The 22,281-nt window shown below is 43.6% G+C and overlaps 1 protein-coding gene across 5 annotated transcripts in view; it reads right to left on the bottom strand.

Annotated features, from left to right (window-relative positions):
- The window catches only part of SIPA1L2 (signal induced proliferation associated 1 like 2), a 210,694-nt gene that overhangs the window by 85,860 nt on the left and 102,553 nt on the right, over nucleotides 1-22,281 (bottom strand). For all 5 annotated transcript variants that reach the window (XM_046652986.1, XM_046652984.1, XM_046652987.1 and 2 more), the window contains exons 3-5: nucleotides 19,198-20,934; nucleotides 2,086-2,219; nucleotides 177-365 (exon numbers count right to left, since the gene is read on the bottom strand). In XM_046652986.1, coding sequence (XP_046508942.1) covers nucleotides 177-365; nucleotides 2,086-2,219; nucleotides 19,198-20,674 — 1,800 coding nt within the window. In that variant the 5' untranslated portion in view covers nucleotides 20,675-20,934. The remainder of the gene's footprint in view (nucleotides 1-176; nucleotides 366-2,085; nucleotides 2,220-19,197; nucleotides 20,935-22,281) is intronic.

The following is a 22,281-nucleotide window of genomic DNA, read 5'->3' on the forward strand; positions in this document are numbered from 1 at the left end:
GCATCACGTTTCTTAAGTAGTATGGAAGCAGATTTGGGAAAAACCAGAGGGAAAATGCTTCAAGGCATTAAAAATAAATGATTTTAAAAGAAAGGCGGATGGGGAAAAAAACAGCCTATTTAGAAATACAGGCAGAAAGTCACCCACGAACTTCAAATCTCGCGCATCATACACACCCCTTGTTCATCCAGCTTGAGCAGTTGCTCTGAGACCTTGGGTGAGTTCAAAGCTTGTCTCAGGCACGGAATGCTCAGCTCTGGAATGACATATTCCAGAACTTCTTTGAGAGGTAGTCCTCGTGCGGTACCGTGCCTGGCTGTAGAGGGTATTGCATCTTCCAAAATTGCTCCTCTCAGGGTGGTAAGCTGCAGGGGCAAAACAGAAGACTTCAGTTATTAGTTATAAAAAGAGGAAGAAAGTTAAGACTCTTTTCTGAGTGGGGAAAGAGAGACTAAAGTTCTCAACCTGAAAAAGCAGAACCAATCCTCACATTGTCTTTAAACAACAAAAATATACAGGGATCAGGAATAAGCCAGGAGGGGGTGAAAGAATCAGATGCCTACCTAAAGAAGGAGGAGTAGCAAGGCAGAACAATGTCGCAGGAAATAAAGACATTCCTACAACTCTGGAAAGCAACCTGAGAAGGACATTATGGAGAAATTTGGGATCATGAGGCTGGGCCTGGCCATAATCACTTTCCTCCTGTCCTTCCCTTTTCTTTTTCCTATTTCTCTATTTCTCTGCATCTCTTCTTTTCTCCCACTTCCTTCTATTTTTCTACTTAACTTTCCATTGCTGACAATTCCTGAGGCTGAATAGGGATATCCAGTGACACCCACGGGCAGGGTGATTCAGGGTTGAGAAGACTACCACCTGATTTTGCCTTAGGATTTGTGATATGTCCTCAAATATGTGATGAAAGCATGGCATCACTATTCTGACACATGGCTCAGATCTAATACGATGACAGAGGAAACCCCTAGCACCGGAAGTCGAGAGACCTGGTTCTAATTCTGCCCCTCTGACTCTGGGAAGGGAGTTGTTAGCGTAATAACAAAGCAGCTGTGGTGAAGGTGGTAACAACCAGGCCGGATGTCTGCCTGATGCTCTGTAACACCACTGCCCAATAGAACTTTCTGCAATGATGAGATTGTCCTCCATCTGCACTAACAGGAGCTACTAGCCACATGTGGCTACTGAGCACCTGACATGTGACTCACATGACTGAGGAACTACATTTTTAATTTTACTTAATTAATTTAAATTTAAATGGCCACATGTGGCTGATGGCTACCGAATTGGACAGTGCGGGTCTATAACTTAAAACATGTCACTTCAAGAGAGGGATTTAATCTCATATTTACCCAGCACCACATTTAGCAGAGCACCGGGGCACCTGAGCACCAGGTAAGATGCACAGTGGTGCACATGCTCACACAGACTGCACGTGATGACTACTGACGGGCTCTCCTTCCTCGGTCTGATCTGGAAGTAGTCAACCAAACTACACATTCTGGAACAGTTGCCAAATATATTCCCCCCAAATTAAAATGGGTCAAGAGAAGAAAACCTAAAGTGCGGGCCAGATCTAATTCTCTATATAAGTCAACATCTCTGCGTATTGGCTATACATATCATGTCATTTGTATAACAATCTCACTTTTCACTTGAAGCAAGACATGCAAAGAACTAACCTGGGTCCTTGATGTAATGAAGTGTGGGAAGGCAGAGTTATTACACTGGCAAAAACATTAAGAACCAGTCACCTAACTGCAGGCTGCCTGATTTTCTGCATTAGATTTTAGAGTTATTTTTAAGTTTTGACATAAATTGTATAGTCTAGCCCCAAAACCTTGCATTCTTATCATTTTATCCTATCATGTGAGGTAGCAGTAAAATCACTACCACTTAACATCCATGCTAGGTTTTCACATTTTTTATTTGGAATAAAATACTGTCGGCCCTTTCAATGATCTTAAATATTGCAATCATTAACATTAAAAAATAAACACACTACCTTATCTGAAGCAACCTAGAGGAGTACTATGTCAAAGGCTTCAGCCCAGGACAATGACAACACATTACCTCACTCGTCCTGAAAGCCACTCGGTAGTTGAACTGAGACCCTTCTTTCTCCTTGGCATCTTCCACCTTCTCTCTCCGGATGCTGACGGCCACAGGGCCAAGGTTTTCATCTATCCCAAAGTAGTTCTGGTGCTCTGTAACGGAAGAGAGTGGCAGCATCACAGAAAGAACAAAGCACAGCGTGGCCATCTTTTAGCTGCATATCACGTCTCTGAAGATACACCACACGGCTCTGCACACATGAGTCTCCCAACTGTGTTTGATCAAAATCTCTTGTTTCCAGATCAGATGTACTTTTACATCTCATTTTCTATTACTTCCTCCTCCCTTTCTTCTTTCTACTAGTTCATGAGTAGCCAAGAGCCCTCCTTCCCCCCGCCAGCCCCAAAGCCGTGATTTTGGTATTACGTGAATAGCATCGTTGGGAAGAGCATGTTGTCATTCTTAGCAACTGTCAAAAAAGGAACCTAGCTACTTGAAGAACCATTACTGAACAGTTTTCCTCCATCTGGGAAGGTCACCTTCTTTGACTGAATGCAGGCACTAGAAGTGACCTAACCATCCACTCAGACAAGCCAGATTAATCTTGGCAACCAGTGGAGTGGCAAAGATCACCCTTTCATTACAACATCACTTAAGCACCTGACAGTCTAAAGCAAAATTTGGCGCAACAGAAAATACATAAAAGGCCATTAAGTTGCTGAAGTTAAATTATATCTACTAATACTATAACAATTTGCTATGTTATCAGCTAATCATTTCTTTCACATAAAATTACTAGTCCCGAGGGATCTAAATTCACACAAGCTCATGGGAGGAATGAACCTCCGAGGCCCTCCTGTCCATCTAGCACATGAGTCCCCAAGGACATGCTTCCTGAGAGTCACTTCCTCATACATTCAATAGTTACGTGCCAGGCACTGTCACAGTGGGGTCCAGTCTAGAAACAATCCCCACGTATGAAAAATATTCTAGTCTGAACTCTGCCAATGATGGAAAGCTCGCTACTTCCTGAGCAATCCCTCTTGTCTGTGGGATGAGGTTTCCTGGGAGTGAGCTCTGCTAAAAGAAGTCAAAATGCCTCATTGCAACCAAAGTGTTGTCTTCTGAAGAACTCAAACTTACAACACTCAGATGTGGTCCCACCCGCACAAAACAGAGGGAGCAATTACCCCAATGTCTGTTGGTGCAGCTTGTCTATTTTTGGCAGCCTCATCACGCCAATTGTCCAGGCAGAGCAGGTGGTACATGCAATCGCCCAGGTGTTAGTCATTTATTTCTTAATGAATTGCCACGTCAGTTCTCCAGGGTGACTGATTTTTTATAAAATTGATTTTTTTCACCCTATATGCAAAACCACATTTATCCCTTTTGAATGTTACCTTATCAGTTCTGGCCAATCTTTCCTGACTCGTAGTTTTTAGTTAAAAGGAAACATATCAATATTTCTAAGTTTGAAGAAAACCACAGGTATTCCAAAGGCTTTGGGTTATGTGGACATTTTCTGCTACAATAATTTTTGAAGGGATAAGAAATGTTATTCAGAAAGTAGGAAACAAGCTGAGTTCAACAAAGGAAAGCAGCACCTGCACCACTCAGAGCCACTCTAAGCCAATAACGAACACTGGCTGGTCCTGAAGCGGAAGATCATTGACTTCTTTCCTTCCTGCAACCAAAGGAGATTAACACTGGCATTATTTCCCTTTGGAGCGGGAAGCAGCAAGTCAACTATTTTAGAGGCTGAAAGATGAATTATTGACTTCGTCCCGGACTTAGACACAACAGGAAACAAGCCTTTGTTTTTCATGGGTAACTCATTTCTTGGGTAAATTATGTGCTAACAGCCAGGTTAACTGCTACACACATGAACAACATTAGTGAAATTAAACATACTTTGAAAAAAAGGTATGGGATCGAGGAGAGCTGACCCAGAAGCTGTTGTTTGTGGCTTGAATCAACAGTTCAAAAATATTCAATGAAAACAGACTCAAAGTTAATTGTCTACTTCAGACCACTAGGTACATTATTATTTTATTATTTCTTTAAGTTGGCATTAGTGACTATTTGACCCATGGCATTATGCTAGATTTTGTGGAAAATGCATCTTTGAACTTAAATCAGGTTAGAATTTTCTTATTTGCAGTTAGCAAGTGTCCTGACAAGAACTTTCAGTTTTATCTCAGTTAGTTCCTCATCGTAAGCCAGATGCATTAAGAAAAACATGCAGAAAGTGCATCAGGGGCTGGCCCCGTGGCCAAGTGGTTAAGTTTACGTGCTCGGCTTCAGCGGCCCAGGGTTTCTCCAGTTCAGATCCTGGGCGCGGACATGGCACTGCTCATCAGGCCATGCTGAGGCAGCATCCCACATGCCACAACTGGAAGGACCCACAACTAAAAAATATATATATACACACAACTGGGGGATGTGAGGAGACAAAGCAGGAAAAAAAGAAAGGAGATTGGCAACAGTTGTTAGCTCAGGTGCCAATGTTTAAAAAAAAAAGTTACTTGCAAAAAAGCTCAAATCAATTCTCTGTTAGGCGTTTGATGAACCCTGAGACATGAATCAAAAGAACTTCAAATTAGTTTAGGGAGAAAAAGAATGAACAAGGAAACAAAACCCCTTTTTATGGTAAAATTGAGAGCCCAGATTAAGTGAACCCAATCATTAATTCTAACACCTGACAACTAAAAATCTTAACCTGTGTGCTGCTCTCACACTTGGCAGGTGCTCCAGGGACAGACAACGGATCTGTGGCGGCCAGGGAGTGGTGGCAGGGGCAGGCACCGACTACAGGGGACTTTCCTCGGGTGATGGAGCTATCCCGCATCTTGATCGTGGTGGTGGTGACACGCCATATCCATTTGTCAAAACTCAGAACTCGATACTAAAAGGGGTGAATTCTGCTTTATGCAAAGTATACCTTCACTTTTAAAAAACGGAGAGGAAAAAGAAGGCCAGTGGGAGTAGAGCTAGTGGTTCGCACGAATGGATGGGTCTTTGGTACAGATACAAGGCATGACCATTTCACTCACCCCAGCAGAGGTAAAACTCTATTCCTCAAGTAATCACTATCTTCCTGTTTTCTCAACTAGTAGCTAGTCTTCCACCCACCTCACACATTCTTCCACACCACCGCTCTGCTCAAGATCTCCATGGCATCTTGGTGCCAAATCCAACAACCACCTTTCACCTTTTCTCTTAGCAGACCTGTCTGCCATATTTGGCACTGCTAGCCACTCACTTTGAGTTGGGACCCTCCACTTCCTAGACATCTGTGACATGTCCTTTCAGGGGGAGCTACCCAACTCCTAGGTCTTTCCTTCCGGGTCTCCTGTGTGGCTCCTCCTCTGGCCTCTCCTTATAACATGAGTGTTTCCCAAAGCTCCACCATCAGCACATGGCTGTCCTTGCTGACTCTGCCTCCGTCTCTACACTTATCTGTCTGAAAGTCTATCCATCTGTCTATTCTTCCATCCATCCATCCATCTTCTCCTTTAAATTCCTCAATGATACCCACCCAAACTCTCTCCAGGCTCTTCTCTCATACATCTCCTAACTCACAAGCATCCACCCCCTCTGCTTGCCACATCTTTCACTTTTCTTCACTTGACATTCTTACTTATCATTCGAGCCTCAATCTAAACATCTTTTCCCCTGGAAATATTCGCCGCACCTCCAGATGGGGCTAACTACTTCAACATTTATATCCCCAAGGCCTAGTACTATAGTGCCTAATACATGGTAGGTGCTTAATAAATTGTTCTTGAATTATGAACTGTAATTGGTATTGCTCAAAAGTCACGATCTCATCTAACCTCAACTGGAAACATCAAAATAAAAACAAGAGGTGGCTCATCTCCTGATGGGAAGTGGACAAGACAGTGTCAAAGGTCTTGGGTCCCAGAAAGGTAGCAGGCATTGCCCTCAGTGAGAGGGACAATGTGGTTTCTTGAAATATTTACACAACTGAGAACATACAGGCTCATTAGAACTCACATACTGTATCAGTTTCCTGTTGCTGGTGTAACAAATTAGCACAAGCTTGGGAGCTTATAACAGCACCCATTTATTGTCTCACAGCTCTGGAGGTTGGAAGTCCAAAGTCAGTTTCACCGGGCCAAAATCAAGGCTCCTGGCAGGGCTGTGCCCCCTTGGGAGGCTCAGCGGGAGAATGTTTCCTTGCCTTTTCCACCTTCTAGAGCTGCATGCCTTGAATTCCTTGCCTCATGGGGCCCCTTCCTATATCTGTAAAGCCAGCTTACTTCAGTGGTCACATTACATTCTTCATGTCAAATCTCCCTGTCTGCCTCTGACACGGACACTTATGATTGCATTTAGGGCCATCCAGACAATCCAGCATAATCTCCCCACCTCAAGATCCTCAACTTAACCACATCTGCAAAGTCGCTTTTGCCATATAAGGTAACATACACAGGTTCCAGTGATTAGGAAGGATCTGGGTATCTTTGGGGGGCAGCATTCAGCCTACCACACATACTTAACTCATTTCAATTCATTCATTCACACACTGAGAATGGGACACGTTTCAGCCACGTGCTAGAAAGTGATAAATATGGGAGATACAATAGAGCAAGATACAGCGCTTGCTTCAAAAGGTCTTAGCCCTGTGGGGGTAATAACACAGGAACAGGCAAGAATTACACATGCTAAGTTCTGTGATAGGAATAAGCAGGAGGTACCATGGAAGCATCACAAATATCCAGTACAGAATCAAGAATCTGGAAGAAAAATGCCACAAACACAGTCACAAAGGTCACAGAGCCCACCTATCCTATTTTAACAGAGGAATGTATGTACACCGTTTTAAAAAGCCAAATTCTTCTTATTGGTTTAAAAAAAAAGCATTCCCCTGCTCTACCTTTCCTCATTCTATTCAGTTTCTACAAAATAATTCCATGAATTCTTCTACGTATAAGGACTCTAGCCCATGACCACGCTGCCCTTTCCATTTACTTAGGGTTTTAATTGCTCTTCATGCTGTTTCGTAGTTTTCTCTCATGGTCATTTGTATCTTCCTTTAGATTTAGTCCTAGGTACTAGATGTTTTATGATAACATAAGTGGTATCTTTTTGAAAATTTCCATTTCTATTTGTAAGTTTCTAGTATATACATAACTAAGATTGCAGATTTGATTATTTCTCTATTTAGTTTACTCAGTTTTTGCTTTACATATTTTGAAGCTGTTTTTTGGTGCCATACATTTAGGGAATTGACCCTTTCATCATTAGGAAATGTTTCTCTTTATCTATAATGATCCATCTTGCTTTAACATTACTTCATATTGGAGTGACCAGGCAGACACTCCAGGGTTTTATGGGGGTGGTAGAGCTATCAGTACAGGTAGGTCTTTTTCGCTTGGGCTCGTCAGCGTCCCTGGGGAAGGTTCCTTCATTCTCTTGTCTGGAGGTATTTAGCCAAAATAGGGAAACAAGGCTGGGGGTCTCACTGTGTTGACTTTCACTTAATCCCCCAGTCTTTAGTGAAGTGCCCTAGTCCTGCCTTTAGCTGTGCTGTTGTCCAACTTCTCCAGCATAAATCTTCAGTTTCCACCTGGGTGAAGGGCAAGTAGTAAGCAGGCTATAAGGGACAAGAGAGACAATCTGGCTTTCTAAACTCCTTTAACTAGTCCCCTGTTCTCACCCCTCAGCCCTTATTCAGAGGTACCTGGGTCTGTGGCATGGACTGCCTAGCTTCTTTTTTTTTAAAGTAATTTATTTTTTTAAAGATTGGCACCTGAGCTAACATCTGTTGCCAATCTTCTTTGTTTCTTCTTCTTCTTCTCCCCAAAGTTCCCCAGTACACAGGTGCATATTCTAGTTGTAGGTCCTTCTAGTCGTGGCATGTGGGACGCCGCCTCAGCGTGGCCTGATGAGTGGTGCCAGGTCCGCACCCAGGATCCAAACTGGCGAAACCTCAGGCTGCCAAAGCGGAGCACGCGAACTTAACCACTTGGCCACAGGGCCTGCCTCCTGCCTAGCTTCTTGATGGCCTGACCCCACTATACAACACTGGCCAACACTGGGTAGGTGGTGGTGGTCTCCATTCTGCAAAACTGGTCCTTGCTCTTCCATCTACTTTGGCATTCCTTGCCTTCCATGCTTCTCCCTAGTTCTCTTCCCGTTGGTGGTTTTTTGCCCTTTTTTTATTCTTTTACTGTCATTTTTAGTGGTGTTTTGGAAGCAGGAGAGAGAACATGTGTCTTCAATTTGCCACATTCAACTAGCAGCCCCAAACTTATTTACTCTTAAATACCTATCGTTCTAATAAGCCTGATTATTGGTTTCTGAATCTAGGCTTTGCTACTTATCATCTGCTTAACTTTGGGTTAGTCACATAACCTAGGCACCCCCTCCCAACTCCCCCCAAAAATATAATATACATATTCATGATCATTAACCTGAGAAAGACACTATAGTTGAAGGCAGGCATGTTACCGACAAAACACTAAATCAAAAACATAAAAGGAGTGAACACAAAATAAACAGCATTACGGGGCATTTCAACTTGGAGCCCAACAGCACCGCACAGTTCAAGAGTGAGCCTGAAGGAGAGCCATACTTGTAATCTCAAAACGCTGACCTATAATCACCTAGAGACTTTACATCACATTCATGGTGTCACAGACTAGTTACCCCAGGAACTCAAGGGTGGGTTTGGATATTTTAACTGTTTTCCCAAATTGTTCTTTTTCCTTTTGTTATGTTAAGGAGACGCAATCACCAACCACCCAGAATGAGACCAAGCCTCACCATGAGAGCCATGCCTATGACCTTTGCCTTATTTCAATGCTAATATCTCTCCAGGAGGACCTTAGGCCTTATTACCATAACCTGCAGTGTATGTGGAAGTGTGTTTTCCACCTGAGCCTGTGCAAGTGAATACTTACCTCTGCCTTTTGAATATTCATTCCCCATCCGAAATAAAGGTCCCTGCTTCCCTTTGTGGACGCCATGAGTCTGGAAATGATTCCTCATGGCCTCCTATTTGCCGCAAATATACTTTACTTTGTGAGACAACTACTTCTGGTGGAGAGTCTGATTTAACTCACCAGGAGGGAACCCACTTCAGTTTCGGTAACAATGGTAGTCTTTTTAAGAATGCAATGGCATGCATATTTTACTGAATAATTTCTATCAGGAACTATAATTTAAAAAAAAAAACCTGGGGGAACCCAAAATTTGTATCTTACCCTTATCACCAAAGATGGCAGGCAAATTGGTGAAAAAATTTTTTCATTTATGCCTCCCTCTCTAACCCATGCCCCACGCTCATTTTCAATTCATCTCTCTCTGTCTCACACAGACACACACTTTCTGAACCCAAGTAGACAGATAACGTTTCTGCTACTTATAAGCACCACACCTTTGGATCTGCCAGCTCTGAGCCCTCGTAACTGTGTTCTAAGGGATCTTTCCAAGCCTTCAGTTTCACCAAGGAATACAGTAGGCTAACTGGATGTGTTTCTAAAGCAATCACAGTCTTCTGCTGCATAACAAAATATGCTGTCTGGCTTTTATAAAGGGCACTCAGCACACCACAAAGATAAGAACAAGGATGGCGCCCCTTCCAAAGCCCTCAGGAGGGAGCTGAGTGCACTCCTTCAAATGACATACCCCATCCCTCCAGAACAGCTCCGCTTGTTCATCTGCATCTCGAGAGCCCTCCCATCTGTGGACAAAGGACAATGAGCACCCTGCATCACCCACTGGACCCTGTCCTTATCCCAAACATGAGATTTCCACAAAACCGCTTCAAGGGTGAGTCAAATAACATCCTTCCCTGGCAGAATGGAAGCTGTGAAAAGACTCTAGTCTAGCTGAATGAAAATACACATAGCATGCAAACATAACAGGGCAAGATTTAAAACAACTGGTTAACAAGACTGCAGTGGAAGAAATGAGATTCAGTGCATCTTGGTGGCACATTCTGGCTGTTCAGTAAAAGAAACAATTCGAACTCCGAAGAAGGAAAAAAAGGGTTACATGGGACCTTAACCCAAAGGCTGTTTCTAGGCCCAATGTCTTGGAAGGGAAATTTATTAAGCTCATCACAAATGAACGGAACAGGCGAGGGTCACAGCTCGCCAGGGCCTCCCGAGGTCAGGAACGTAAGAGAGGCACTCCAGCTCTGCCTTACGTGATTTCTCAAAGGTTAGCGCCATGCAGGCCACAGTGCCATTTACAAGCCGCCCACCAACGCCACAAGGCACAGTGCCCAGAGTCCCTCACTTGGTTAATATGCACAGCAGAAACTCTCTTGTTCTTTTTCCATAAACTGCAGTTTAAAGACTCTTTGTTCTTTCAACAAGGAGTTGATCATTTCCTCATCGGCTCACTGCCTATCTGGGTTACATCCATGGCTGCAGGTGGCTGCTGTCTAAAGTCCTACCGATGATGTATCTTCTTTCACTTTTCCCTCCAGACAATTGTGTGTCTGCACTTTATATCACCTCCCCTGTTCATAGTTCTCTAGGAGTTATAAAGAAAAAGCAAATAAGGGACAACCAATAAATAAATGAATCAATGAATAAAACAGGATCTACTTTTTCAGAGAATAAGGTTAAGAGTCATGAGACAACAACTTCAAGAAACCAAAACTCCCTGCTAATCCTTCATGGATTAATTACTGAATTTACCATGGGAGATGGGAGATGGGAAAAATGGTGCATTTTTGCTATGTGAAGGCTCCTTTGACCAAACTTTAACCAAAGTATTAGCTAAGCCTGAAAACCTGAGGCATTACAATGAGATAACAATATTAAACATACCTCACATAAATTAACTCAGTTTGTCCTCCCTACTCATGAGGAGGGTTTACTGCTTCTATCCCCATTTTACAGACAATAACACCGAAGCCCAGAGGTTAAACGACCTGCTCAAGCTCACAGTCTGGCGTGATGGGCACACCTGGGCCGCCTGGCTCCAGGGCTCTGATTACAGCAACTCAACGGGGATGAGGTTCATGTAGAGGTAAATTATAAAAATCAGCTAATGCACGGTAAAATGAACGTCAAGTGAAAGATGAGACAGTGAGTCTGTCCTGAACATACGGATAGTATCTTGAAACATAATTTTAAGAGAACTTTGAACAAAAAGTGACAGACTGGAGAGGGGAGGCAGCTACCGAAGGCTTCCTTTAATAACCCATGATTTTTAATATCATTTGCTCAAGAATGGGAAGGAGGAAGAAAAGATTAAGAGAGCAAGGGCTCACTGAATAAACGTCGAGAGGAGGGGTCCTTACTATGGGGGGTCGTTGTCCAGCTTTCATTTTCTCTCTTAAGCGGGACAAATAGTGAAATAAACTTAGGATCTAACAAATACAAGGCAGGTAGGTTTCATTAAAGCTTTGAGGTAGCTGAGACCTTGACTTCTATCCTACTGTGCCAGCAGCAAAATGCATGGAAGTTTTCTCATTTAACTGCCACTCAAGCTGCTCTCAAATATTACAGTGTTAATTTCTCTTCCTAGGGTAATAATAGAGCATTAGTTCCTCTTCCTCAACAACTGGCTGAAAAGACTTCTGGGGCCACAGGGTCAATAGGATGCAATAGCATGCAGTCCTCTGCAAGTTCCTTAATGCTGCGACAATGGGAACTGTGGCCTCCCCAGGCGGCGCGCACGCAAGAGAGAAAGCCACCCGTTTCCCACTGTCAGCCACATGGAACCGATCCGACGATGCCCCATGAGGCTGGATCTCGTGTGCAGCTGGGCAATTCCTCCCCAGTGGGAGAGCCTGGGCCTCAAAGGGAGCTCTGTCTGTGGAGGCGATACTGGCCAGGCGGAGAGGTTAAGAACTGAGTCGATTATGTCCGCTGGGCGAGGAATCTGTCTCTGAGAATAGCACTATTGTTAGGTGGTACTCAGTTCACCCGTATGAATTTAATAGTGTCCAGCTCCCTATTAATTTTCTTCAGCGACTGTATAAAACCAGAAGAAAAATAAAGAAGCCACCAGGCATGAAATTCGAAGCAAAAGCAGTCATGCATCACTCAGCTGTGGGGTTCATTTGATATGTAAAGGTATACACCCGCCACAACTGTCACATTAGTGAAACTTAAGTGGATGTGTTTGCAGTGGGGTGGTAGACTTCCCCAGACACCTTTCCCCAGGGTTTACCCTGCCATATGGTTCTCTCTCCTTCTTTCTCTCTTCATCTCTTAACCATTAAAATAAATTACTACCCTTTAAATGCTGTACCAGTTGTGTGGACAAGAGTTTCTTTCTAGAGAGAAAAGTCATAAATTTATTTAAGAACCACTTGGCTGGCAGGAGGATGCATGCCATGTAATAGGCCCTGTTCTAAGCCCTTTACAGGAGATAGTTTTTATTATGAGCCCATTTTATAGATGATTAAGTGAGGCACAAAGAAGTTCAAGGACTTGCCCCAAACTGAGATGAACTGTAAACCCAGGAGCCTGACTTCAGAACAGTCTGTGCTCCTCTCCTCAAGTTATGCCACCTCACCCGTAAGTCACAGCCCCCAACTACAACTAGAAAGGATGGACACGTCTGTCTACCGGCCAAAAGATAATTCCCCAGCTGCAAAACAGTAAGTTGGTATCAAGAGAGGTGAGAGGACTATTACACAAATACTAGAAGAATTCTTTCTTTTTATTTGTTCATTTAGCAGATCTACGTGCAAATATTACCCTTCAGTTAAAATACTAATGACAAAGATAGCCATTGGAGAAAATGAGAGTTTAAACAGAAGAGAGTGGTTAATAAAAATAGTGAAGTTGAAGATTTTTACAGAAAGAGAGGCTCTAGAAAGGAGTCCTGGAGGTCTGTGGATCCCACAGAGGAATTCATTCTCAGGGGGTACAGATGGTGTAGCCAGGCCGGGGCACAGACACAGGGAGGGACCTTCAAAGCTTAAGGGCTGGCATCTTGGGGCAGAAACGGACCTTAGAAAGGCCAGTCTCGCACCCTACGCTGTGGTGTGGATGTGGCTTTTGTTGGAGACCCAGTCCACTCAGAAGCAGCTAAAAACTTTTTTCTTGGAAAGTTCCCATCTTTAAAAAAAAAGAATTCCAACCTGCCCGCACCCCAGAAGTCTTTTGAAACTAAGAAGGGAAGGAGAAATCAAAGTTCTCTGGCGTATTCTTTTTATAAGAAACAGAGAACAAGGAAAATCCCAGGAGCGTGACAGAACCATGACACGGGGACCCCACAGCACCAGGCCAGAGGGGGGAGAACTGGTCAGACTGTCTTTCCATACACACGACAAAACCCGCTCTGTAAAACCAGTTCAGCTCCTCTACGGTGGATTTCTAAAAGACACATATTTCTTCTCTTGGACTTGTTCTAGAAATTCCCAGAAAAAATGAGTTTGGCATAAACATCTTCTTCAGGGAGTCTGGTGGAAATTTGGGAGCCAGAGAACCAAGGACATCCCACAGCATCTCACAGCCACCTCACCTTAAAGAGCAGATTTCAGGGGAAATTCACAGGGACCGTCTTTGAGCATTTCAACAGAGACAGAAGAAAGAGTGAATTCTAAAGCTTAACAATCCCTTGGCTCCTCAAGGTAAGTGCGAGAAAAATATTCATGGCATAACAGCTGTGTACAGGAAGGGCTGCGCGAAACTGACATTTTGTCAATTTTACTCCATTTGAAACACACAGTGCAGTCAGCTGCTCAAAGGAATCCCAGGACAGTTTAACGAGGTAACCTCAACCTGCAAATCTGCTTTTAAGAACTGCGTATGAAGTTCTTCCTATTTTAAAGATTCTCATTTTAAATACATCATGAGACTTTACGACTTAAATTTTTTAAAAAATGAATGAACTATTTTTAAATTGTTTTTGATTTATAGAAAAGCTGCAAAGATAGTAGAGTTCTCTTATACCCCTCACCCAGTTTCCTAAATGTTAACATCTTATGTTACACTTTGGTACGTCGGTTCAATTAGTGAACCAATACTGATATGTTATTATTAACGAAAGTCCATACTTTATTCTGATTTCCTTAAGTTTTTACCTAATGTCCCTTTTCTCTTCCAGGATCCCGTCCAGGATACCACAATACATTCAGTCCTCATGTCTCCTTAGGCCCCTCTAGACCGTGACAGTTTCTCGGACTTTCCCTGTTTTTGATGACCTTGGTGGTTTTGAGGAGTACTGCTCAGGGATTTTGTAGAATGTCCCTCACTTGGCACTTTTCTAACACTTTCCCTCATCAGACTGAGGTTATGGGTTTGGAGAGGAAGACCACAGAAATGTCATTCCCATCATATCAAGGCACAAACTATCCACCTCACTTATCACTGTTGTTGTTGACCTCGGTCACCTGGCTGGGGTGGTGTCAATGCCAGACTTCCCCACCGCAGTCTCCTGCTCCTTCTGTCCACACTCCATCCTTTGGAAGTGAGTTACCAGCATGGCACACATTCAAGTGGAGAACGGGGAGGCTACGACTTACATTTTTATAATTTTTCAAATGTTATGAAATTTTAAAAACTTTTATAATACTTTACTTTTCAAGGAAAGCTCTACTTCTTGAAATGAACATTCAAGGATGTATCTGGCATGAGTCATTTTATAGGTGCACTGCTTCTAAGAGAGTAAGAAATACATGTCCCTTTTGTCTGACATAAAGCAAACACAGTCCTTAACTCTTCTGCCCAGATGATGGTTGGCAAATACCTGGCATCTCCCCATGCACCCATGGCAGATAAGAATAAGTGACAATGGCTCTTAAAATGCTGATGCGGCTCAATACATAATGACAGGGAAGGATGATCAGCCAAAGCAAATTCCCCAGCAATAGCAATAGAAGGTTCTATTTACATAAATTTTGCATCAGAAAAAGCCCATGAGGCTAAAGGGAAAACTCTTCATGGTGATTGTCTCTTACAGATTGGGGTGATTTTATTTATTTTCCTTTTGCTTCTCTATCTTTTCTTATTTTCCTATAATGATCATATAACACTTATACGCTGTTTAAAAATTCTAAACAAAAAAAAGGTATATACTGTCAATCAGTATTTTTCCCCCACCTTCAGAGGAACACATGTCCCTGCATCAGCAGAGCGGCTCTCGTAAAAGAAAACTCTCAAAGGCTCAGACAGCAATTCAGCCACTTTTCACTTCGCTTGTGAGTTGCCAGAGGTCCAGCTCTAACCTGCTCTCTGGTTTGACCTCTCTTTCCCCAAATGACTTATTCTAGAGCCATTCTCATCTGTGTGACCTGAAGTGAGGCACAGCACAGTTTAGGAACTCCCGAGTTCTCTGTAGGGACACAACTTCCTAAAAAGCACAAGACCTGTCACCAAGCAGGAGCCCACATCATACCTTTGCTGTCCTGTGTAGCTCCGGGTCTCGTCATACTGGGGACAGCCCTTTGCGGGCCAGCAGCTCTAAGTGTCTCTAAGTGCCAACGAGGTCCAGAAGAAGGCAAACCCTGCCGCTGTGCTACCGTGGAAACCAGAGCATTCAAAGAAACAGGCAGAGCTGGAATCCCTGTCCCCGGGGCCTTCTTCACAGCCTGTACCACAAATGGAAAACTCAGGAGAGGGAAACTGGGCTTTCACTAGCAGTTCCATCAGCGAAACAGCAGTGACATAAATAATAATAAACAGCATCAGCTTTTCTTCATGGACATCGCCAGCAAAAGTAAGGAGCATTAGGGACATCACTGTGCTTGCTCCAGTCCTCACTCTCTTTTAGAAAGCTGTGTCACTGAAGGCTACAGATGGATTTGCCTGGACAAGAGACAGTGCTCCACAGTCTATGGGGACAAGCCACTACCCTGCATAATTCCTTGTTTAAAGTTGTTAAAACGCCTTTCCGTGACTTTGTGTCACAAGAATATACCTCAGCATAAAGAGCGCCATTTCTCATTCACCACCTAATAAAGAGCAAACCACGTTATTAAAGCTCTCTACTTTACACTTCTCCCAGTGACTGGGAGCTATTTAATTCTTTTGAAAACGAAGTTTCACACAAAACAATGAAGAATCGTGAAAAATAAAAGGCATTCTGGAAAGTATCAAAAGATTCCTGAAAGCCTGCTCCCAAAGAGAAAAATTGAGTGAAGGGAAGAAAGAAAAAGGGAAAGAAAAAAGCTGCCTGTAAACCCCCCCCCCCCGGCCCCCGTCTGTGCCAGTCTGCCCAAGCCCTCTGTGTTTAAACACAACAACGTTCCTGCAACTTGTGATGTTTGCAAAGAAAAGGTTCAGTGGTGGAGGCCAGGGTGTGAGTCGGCTGCCCATCTCCCTTCCCACACCACAAGGGGCCACAGTGCACCTGCCCAGGGGGACTCCACTGCCTCTGCCTTTCATCCTTAATGGCTCTACAGAGACACCAGCAGAGCCGCAGTGATGCTATTGTAGCCAACTGCATTCTGAAGTCACACAGGCCCACAGGGGAAGAGCTAAATATAGGAGAAAGGAGGCACAGTTCATGGCTGCACGGCGAAAGAGCAGAAAGGCTGGGCTCAGTCATTTTCTCTCTCTTCGCGGCTGCTCTGTCCTTGTCCAGACCCCATTAGCTGGCACAACAACACCTTCCACATCACAGAATCACAGAACACTGATGACAAAGCGATCTCAGGGATCACTGTCCCATGCCCTCATTTTGCAGGCTTTGCAAAGGAGTCTGGGATTCAACTGTCTGGCTCATTCACAGATCCACAGCAAAGCCTAGAACCAGAGTGAGCCCAGTGAGCCCAGCGCCCCCGAACTGCCAAACTACATGTCTACATCCAGGCACAATTCACCCGCAGGGCCTCTACTCTCAGATTCTTCTTTGGAGCTTATTTATGTTTTATCTCACATTCAAATCTAACAAGTTTGGTGATGTTAGTTCCAGTGCTCTGGAAAATTCTAAGTAGCAAATCAGAAAAAGAGGAGGAAATAAACCACTCATAGACAACTCTTTAAAACTATCAGGAAGTGACAGTTGAGAGTTCAACAGAAAAACTCCAAAAAGCAGTCAAGAGAACAGAACCTAGTAACCTAAAATTATCTCACGCAACAGACCCTAAGGACATTAATGGATCAAATGGTAGTGACTCTGGGTGCAGAAAACATCAGCTTTTTGTTCCACATACACTGAAGTATATACTTAATACACTAAGATATGCAATCAAGTATGAATGAGATGCTGGTGCTAAGTATCTGCATATACAAGCACATATACAAATGTATGTAATTCTTATGTTCTGATATTTTAAAGGGTGAATCACAAACTGTTTACAAAACTCAGCTAGACAGAATGACTCACTGCCTGAGGATTTCAGGGCATTATAATTCTAAGAGACTATTTTACTGCTAGCATTGACAGCCATGACTTCATCAATAAAAAAGAAAATCTTAATTAGGAAGTCTATTTCTCCATGGTCTCCCTTTCCAAAAATAACTGACTTCCACCTAGAGAACATTCTTGAGCAGTGTCTTATAACGTGCTGCCCCTGGCTGAACACAGGCATGAGGGCTATGAGTTTTTTCAGAGCACAGACTAAAAAGAAGGCCCAAGAATCTCTGAGTTCACTGGCTGGAAGGCTGTTTCTCACAACGGTAATGCTGATGCACACCAGAAGCCAGGACTGAGATGGGGATGGGGGACACAACTGGGAAACCAAGACCTGTTGACAGAATTATTTCAGTCTGTTATGTCATGAGTGCAAGAGCAGAGAGACAACTCGAAATGTGTGACCAGTCCCAATGCAAGTGTCCACTTATTTAGCTATATGCAACATCAAAATCATTCCACTAGTTTATATTATTTCATAATACTATAACTATGGATGACCTGTTAAATCTGGATTGATACAAACATGGGGGGAAAAAAACAAATTATTAATTTAATAATTGCAATTTATCTGGCAAACAAGTTCTTTTAAACCTGTAGTCCATGGGGAAAAGCATTAAAAAGACTCAGGGACTGAAGTGGATGCAGTGACCTCTGGAGGTCTGAGTCACACCCCAGCTCCCCCTAAAAAAGAAACGACTGGAGTGAAAGATTACACACAAGCATTCTGAAGATAGACACCAACACTAAATAAATTCAAAGTACAGTCAGCTCACAATTATCCACACCAGTGGCAGAATAGCCTATTCATGAAGAGACAAGAGAAGAAGCGCCCCGAGACTGGCTGGGTGCACCCCTGCCTCCCAAGGTGCTCCTAGGGGAATGTAGGAGGGGTAGGAGGTGGAACTGAAAATAGAAAATAGACTGAAAAGTATGCTGTCCTATAAAGAAGGGGCAGAGGAAGCGAGCCACACCCAGTAAGAAGGCAATGAGAGATACCCTGAGTGTTGTCACGTGGCATGTTACTGACACAAGCACAGAACCTGTTTCTCTGGAGGTCTCTCAAACATAGCTGACTCTCATGTCCCTGGAATAACTGGGGACACTTATTTAAAGGCTGAGGATTCAACTACATGACTTCCAAGGAACGTATCTTTTGAGCCTGAAGATATAAATAAAAGTAAACAATTTGTTTTACATGTGATTAAAGAATTTCTAAAATCACAACACCAAAGTATTGATAACTTGACTGTTACGCCCATTTGTAGAAGTGTAAGAAAACTAAATTTGTCTATCATGCTAATTCATACATCTCTTCAACAAAGATTTTATTTATTACCTTCAATACATACAGCAATGCAGTAGGAGATGTGAAGACGTAAAATTGAAAAGGTGCACCAAAGATGTAGGAGAAAAGTACAGAAAAGACTAGAGGGGAAAAAACCCCACAGAATTAGCCATTGCAAAGAGTGTAAGAGATGATTCAGAGGAATAAGAGAGGGATAGAGTTAATTGGGGAAGGCGTATTAAAAGCGGTAAATCTAAATGAAGCCTGACATTGGTGATGTTCACAAATTGGCAGAGAAAAGAAAGAAGGCAGGCATTTCCACATTGGGGATTACAAATCAGCAAAGGCAGGAACTTGGGGATTTCTAAAGAAGGGATCAGTCTGGCAGTGATGGAGGATCCATGACAGAGAAGAAGTCCAAGCCCAGTGACCCGTGTGGCCTTGGACACTCCAGCGAGGGCGCTCCAACACAGAGCAACACCTTATAACTGGCCCTAAAGAACTTCCCCCTGAGACATGCGCACACATTCAGGGCTCTTCCTTACCTTTTCCGTAGAAGAATTTGCGGTAATAGTAGGCCCCAAGGTCAATGTGCTCTATGATGTAGCGCTTCACTTTCTCCCTGTGAATCGGCTGGTTCTCTCTGGGCACTTCCAAGACGGAGACGCCTGCATTTGTGCAGTGAGAGCTGAGAGAGGATTCAAAGGAACAACTTTCTCCAGAGCTGAAGGATGATGAGTTGGCCCTGGAGAGTGCGATCCTCCTGTCACCTTCACCCCCTGTCTCATTTCTAAAGTAAGGACAACTCAGGACGAGGTCATTACTTTTCCCGTCCCCCTCATCAGCATCCAGGTTCTCTTTTGAGTTGAGATCCTCCTTGCTGCCCAAAGGGGATTCACAGTTGCCCGGCTGGCCGGCTGGCATCTGAGTCTGGGAGGCTGCAGACGCTCCGGTGGTTATGTTTTTCCTTTTCCCCACATTAACCCTCGTAGCCATGGCTTCGTTGATATTAAACAAAATGCTCTGGACATCATAATGTGCAAAACACCGCTGGCAATTCCAAGGGCGGACGCCCCTCTCAAGACGACTGTCTTCCAGATCAGACGTGAACTTGAAAGTTTCATGTTCACTTTTAACAGCTCGCAGCTTTCGGAAGAGGGACGTTTCCACGGACTCCGGCTTTAACCTCCGTTTGAAAGGCTTGTCCCTGTCTCTCCCCATGAGGAGGGCACTGTCCACGTAGTCTAATCCTGAGATGCGGACAAATTCTCCTCTAGAAATCTGTGCCGCTGCATGAAGGCTGGGAGAGACGGCAGGGTCACAGGGGCAAAACTCAGGGAACCCAAAAGGGGCCATCGCTTTGTGGTCATAATTCTCTACTCGGTAGCCTCTGAGCATAGCAAAAAAGTTCTCGCCAGATAAGCCTTGCCGGTCTATGGAAGACGTGCTTCCGTACTCCCGGTGGAGGGCGGCCCCCGTATTGGGGTTCACTGCGTTTTGGTCTAAGACGTCTTCAGCGTCGATGTCGCTGATGGTGACATCACTATTGCTTCTCTGTCTTATGGGGTGAAGTCCTCTTTGAGGAGAGTGCACAAAGATGTCTCCGATTGTATACTTTGCCTCCACAAAGTCTAGGTCAAGCTGCTCCTCTTGCTGACCATCGCTCTGGTCGTTTTGCCCATTGTGCATGATGGATACGACACTTTCGTAACTGGTCTGAGACCTGCTTTCCCACAGTGCCTTGCAGGCTAGGTCCTTGGAGCAGTCCTTTTTGGGAGGCCACTCAGACACTCTTGCTCTCACACCCATCTTGGGCACAGCTGGGGTACCATTGGCCGGACCACCACTCTCGCTGGAATTTGAGGCATTTAAAGAAGTGGCATGTCCCATGTTGCCATTAATGGCTTTAAATTTTCGAACAAAATAGTCATCGGACTGCATGATTCTGGGAGGATCTTTGAACTTTGAAGAGGCTCTGCCAAGCTTGTGCTTCTCTTCTTGTGACTGCCTTGGGTCACTCATGTCTACCCAGGCAAAAAGCTCCGATCCCACCAGAAGACTGATGGAAATCTAATTACATTGTTATTGACAATGCAATATCAAATGCAGACATAAGGCTTCTTCTACAGTGTATTTTCTGTTTTTAACCAAAAGCAAACAACATCCTCAGAGTATGGTTTCTCCGAAACCAACTTGCTTCTCAGTTGTTGTAATAATTTTGTATACCTCCGTCCTTTTCAAGAGCATTCCTTAAGTCATCTGGCCGTGAGCGTTTCCTTCACCTGAAGTAGAAGAGAGAAAATAGCCATTAACAATTATTAGAGCTCAAGTTCAATACATTCTACATATGGTTTCTTATCTGTCCTTCCTTTCTAGTTCTGCCCATCTCTGATTCCCCCAAATCGTCATGAAGGTTCAGATCTCTATTGTTCATACTGCTCCTTCTTTCCGGAACATTCTACCGTCCTGCTCTACCTGGCTGGCGAGAATTTACACCACACGATCAAGCAGTACCCTCTCCAAGAAACCTGCCCAGCACATCACCCACCCTCACCCACATCTGAGCAAGAATGGCTTCCTCTGTGTCCCCACAGCATCTGCATCTACACCTGTCATTGCAGTTTTCCTCTTTCTCTTAATTGCTGACTTACTGATCAGTTTCCTCCACTAACTTCAAGCTCCACTAAGCCAGGAACTACGCCTATTATGTGTGTATCAACATTATCTATTAGTGCAGCCTGGCTTAAATTAGGTAATTAAGCAACACTTCAATTAGTTACAAGAGCAACTCAATGGTCCTCTCATTGTTGCAGTATTACTATACTTTCTTTCAAAATAATTAAACTCAAAATGTCCAGCAGCAAAAGGGTCAATACCAGGCAGCAGGAAATGAGTTTTCAGAACGGTCTCTTGCAATCAAATAGGAAGTCACAAAAATCCTCCTTAAAGTGGCAAGGAGTCTTCAAGCATTTGGTGTCTGAAGGAGGACAACTTTCTAGTTCATTATGCCACTTGCAACTTGATAAATGTGCAGGGTAAAATAAAAGCGCAGAGATACAAACATCACAATTTACCTTTGGGGTTGGTAGAAAATGGACCTAATCAACTCTTCTCCTTAATTACAAGTATTTCTTTCAATTTACTCTATCATGAGTTAGACAAAAATATTTTCCAGGTATTATATACCTTCCAACTCATGGCAGGCTGGGAATCTTACTTGTTGGCATAAGAATGAAAGAAAAACTCCACTTCTTCTGAAAATAATGATGGTCATAAAGGTATAATATAGCTGATTTCCCTCAGCCTTCACCAAAGCGTAAAAAATAACTGCAAGAAAATGTTAAAATTCCAGCTAGCCAAACAGTATAAAAATGGGCTCTTTCCAATGGGCTCTTAAGGGCTTTGAGATGAACATGTGTGGTATCTTGGAATAGCAGGTATTTTCTTATGATGGCAGCTTGCTTTTCCCCCTTTGGAAAAAAATCAGTCTGGGCATGACAACAAGCTGTCTGCTCCTAGGGCAGCTTCATAATTGAGGAAATATAATGATATTTTAGGATGTGGCAAACCAAGAGGGAACAAGTAATCAGATGCTTCTGTGCACAGAACAGACCAGTATCTGCCCGTGG

Source organism: Equus quagga, chromosome 2 (assembly GCF_021613505.1).
Source record: "Equus quagga isolate Etosha38 chromosome 2, UCLA_HA_Equagga_1.0, whole genome shotgun sequence".
Taxonomy (NCBI): Eukaryota; Metazoa; Chordata; class Mammalia; order Perissodactyla; family Equidae; genus Equus; species Equus quagga.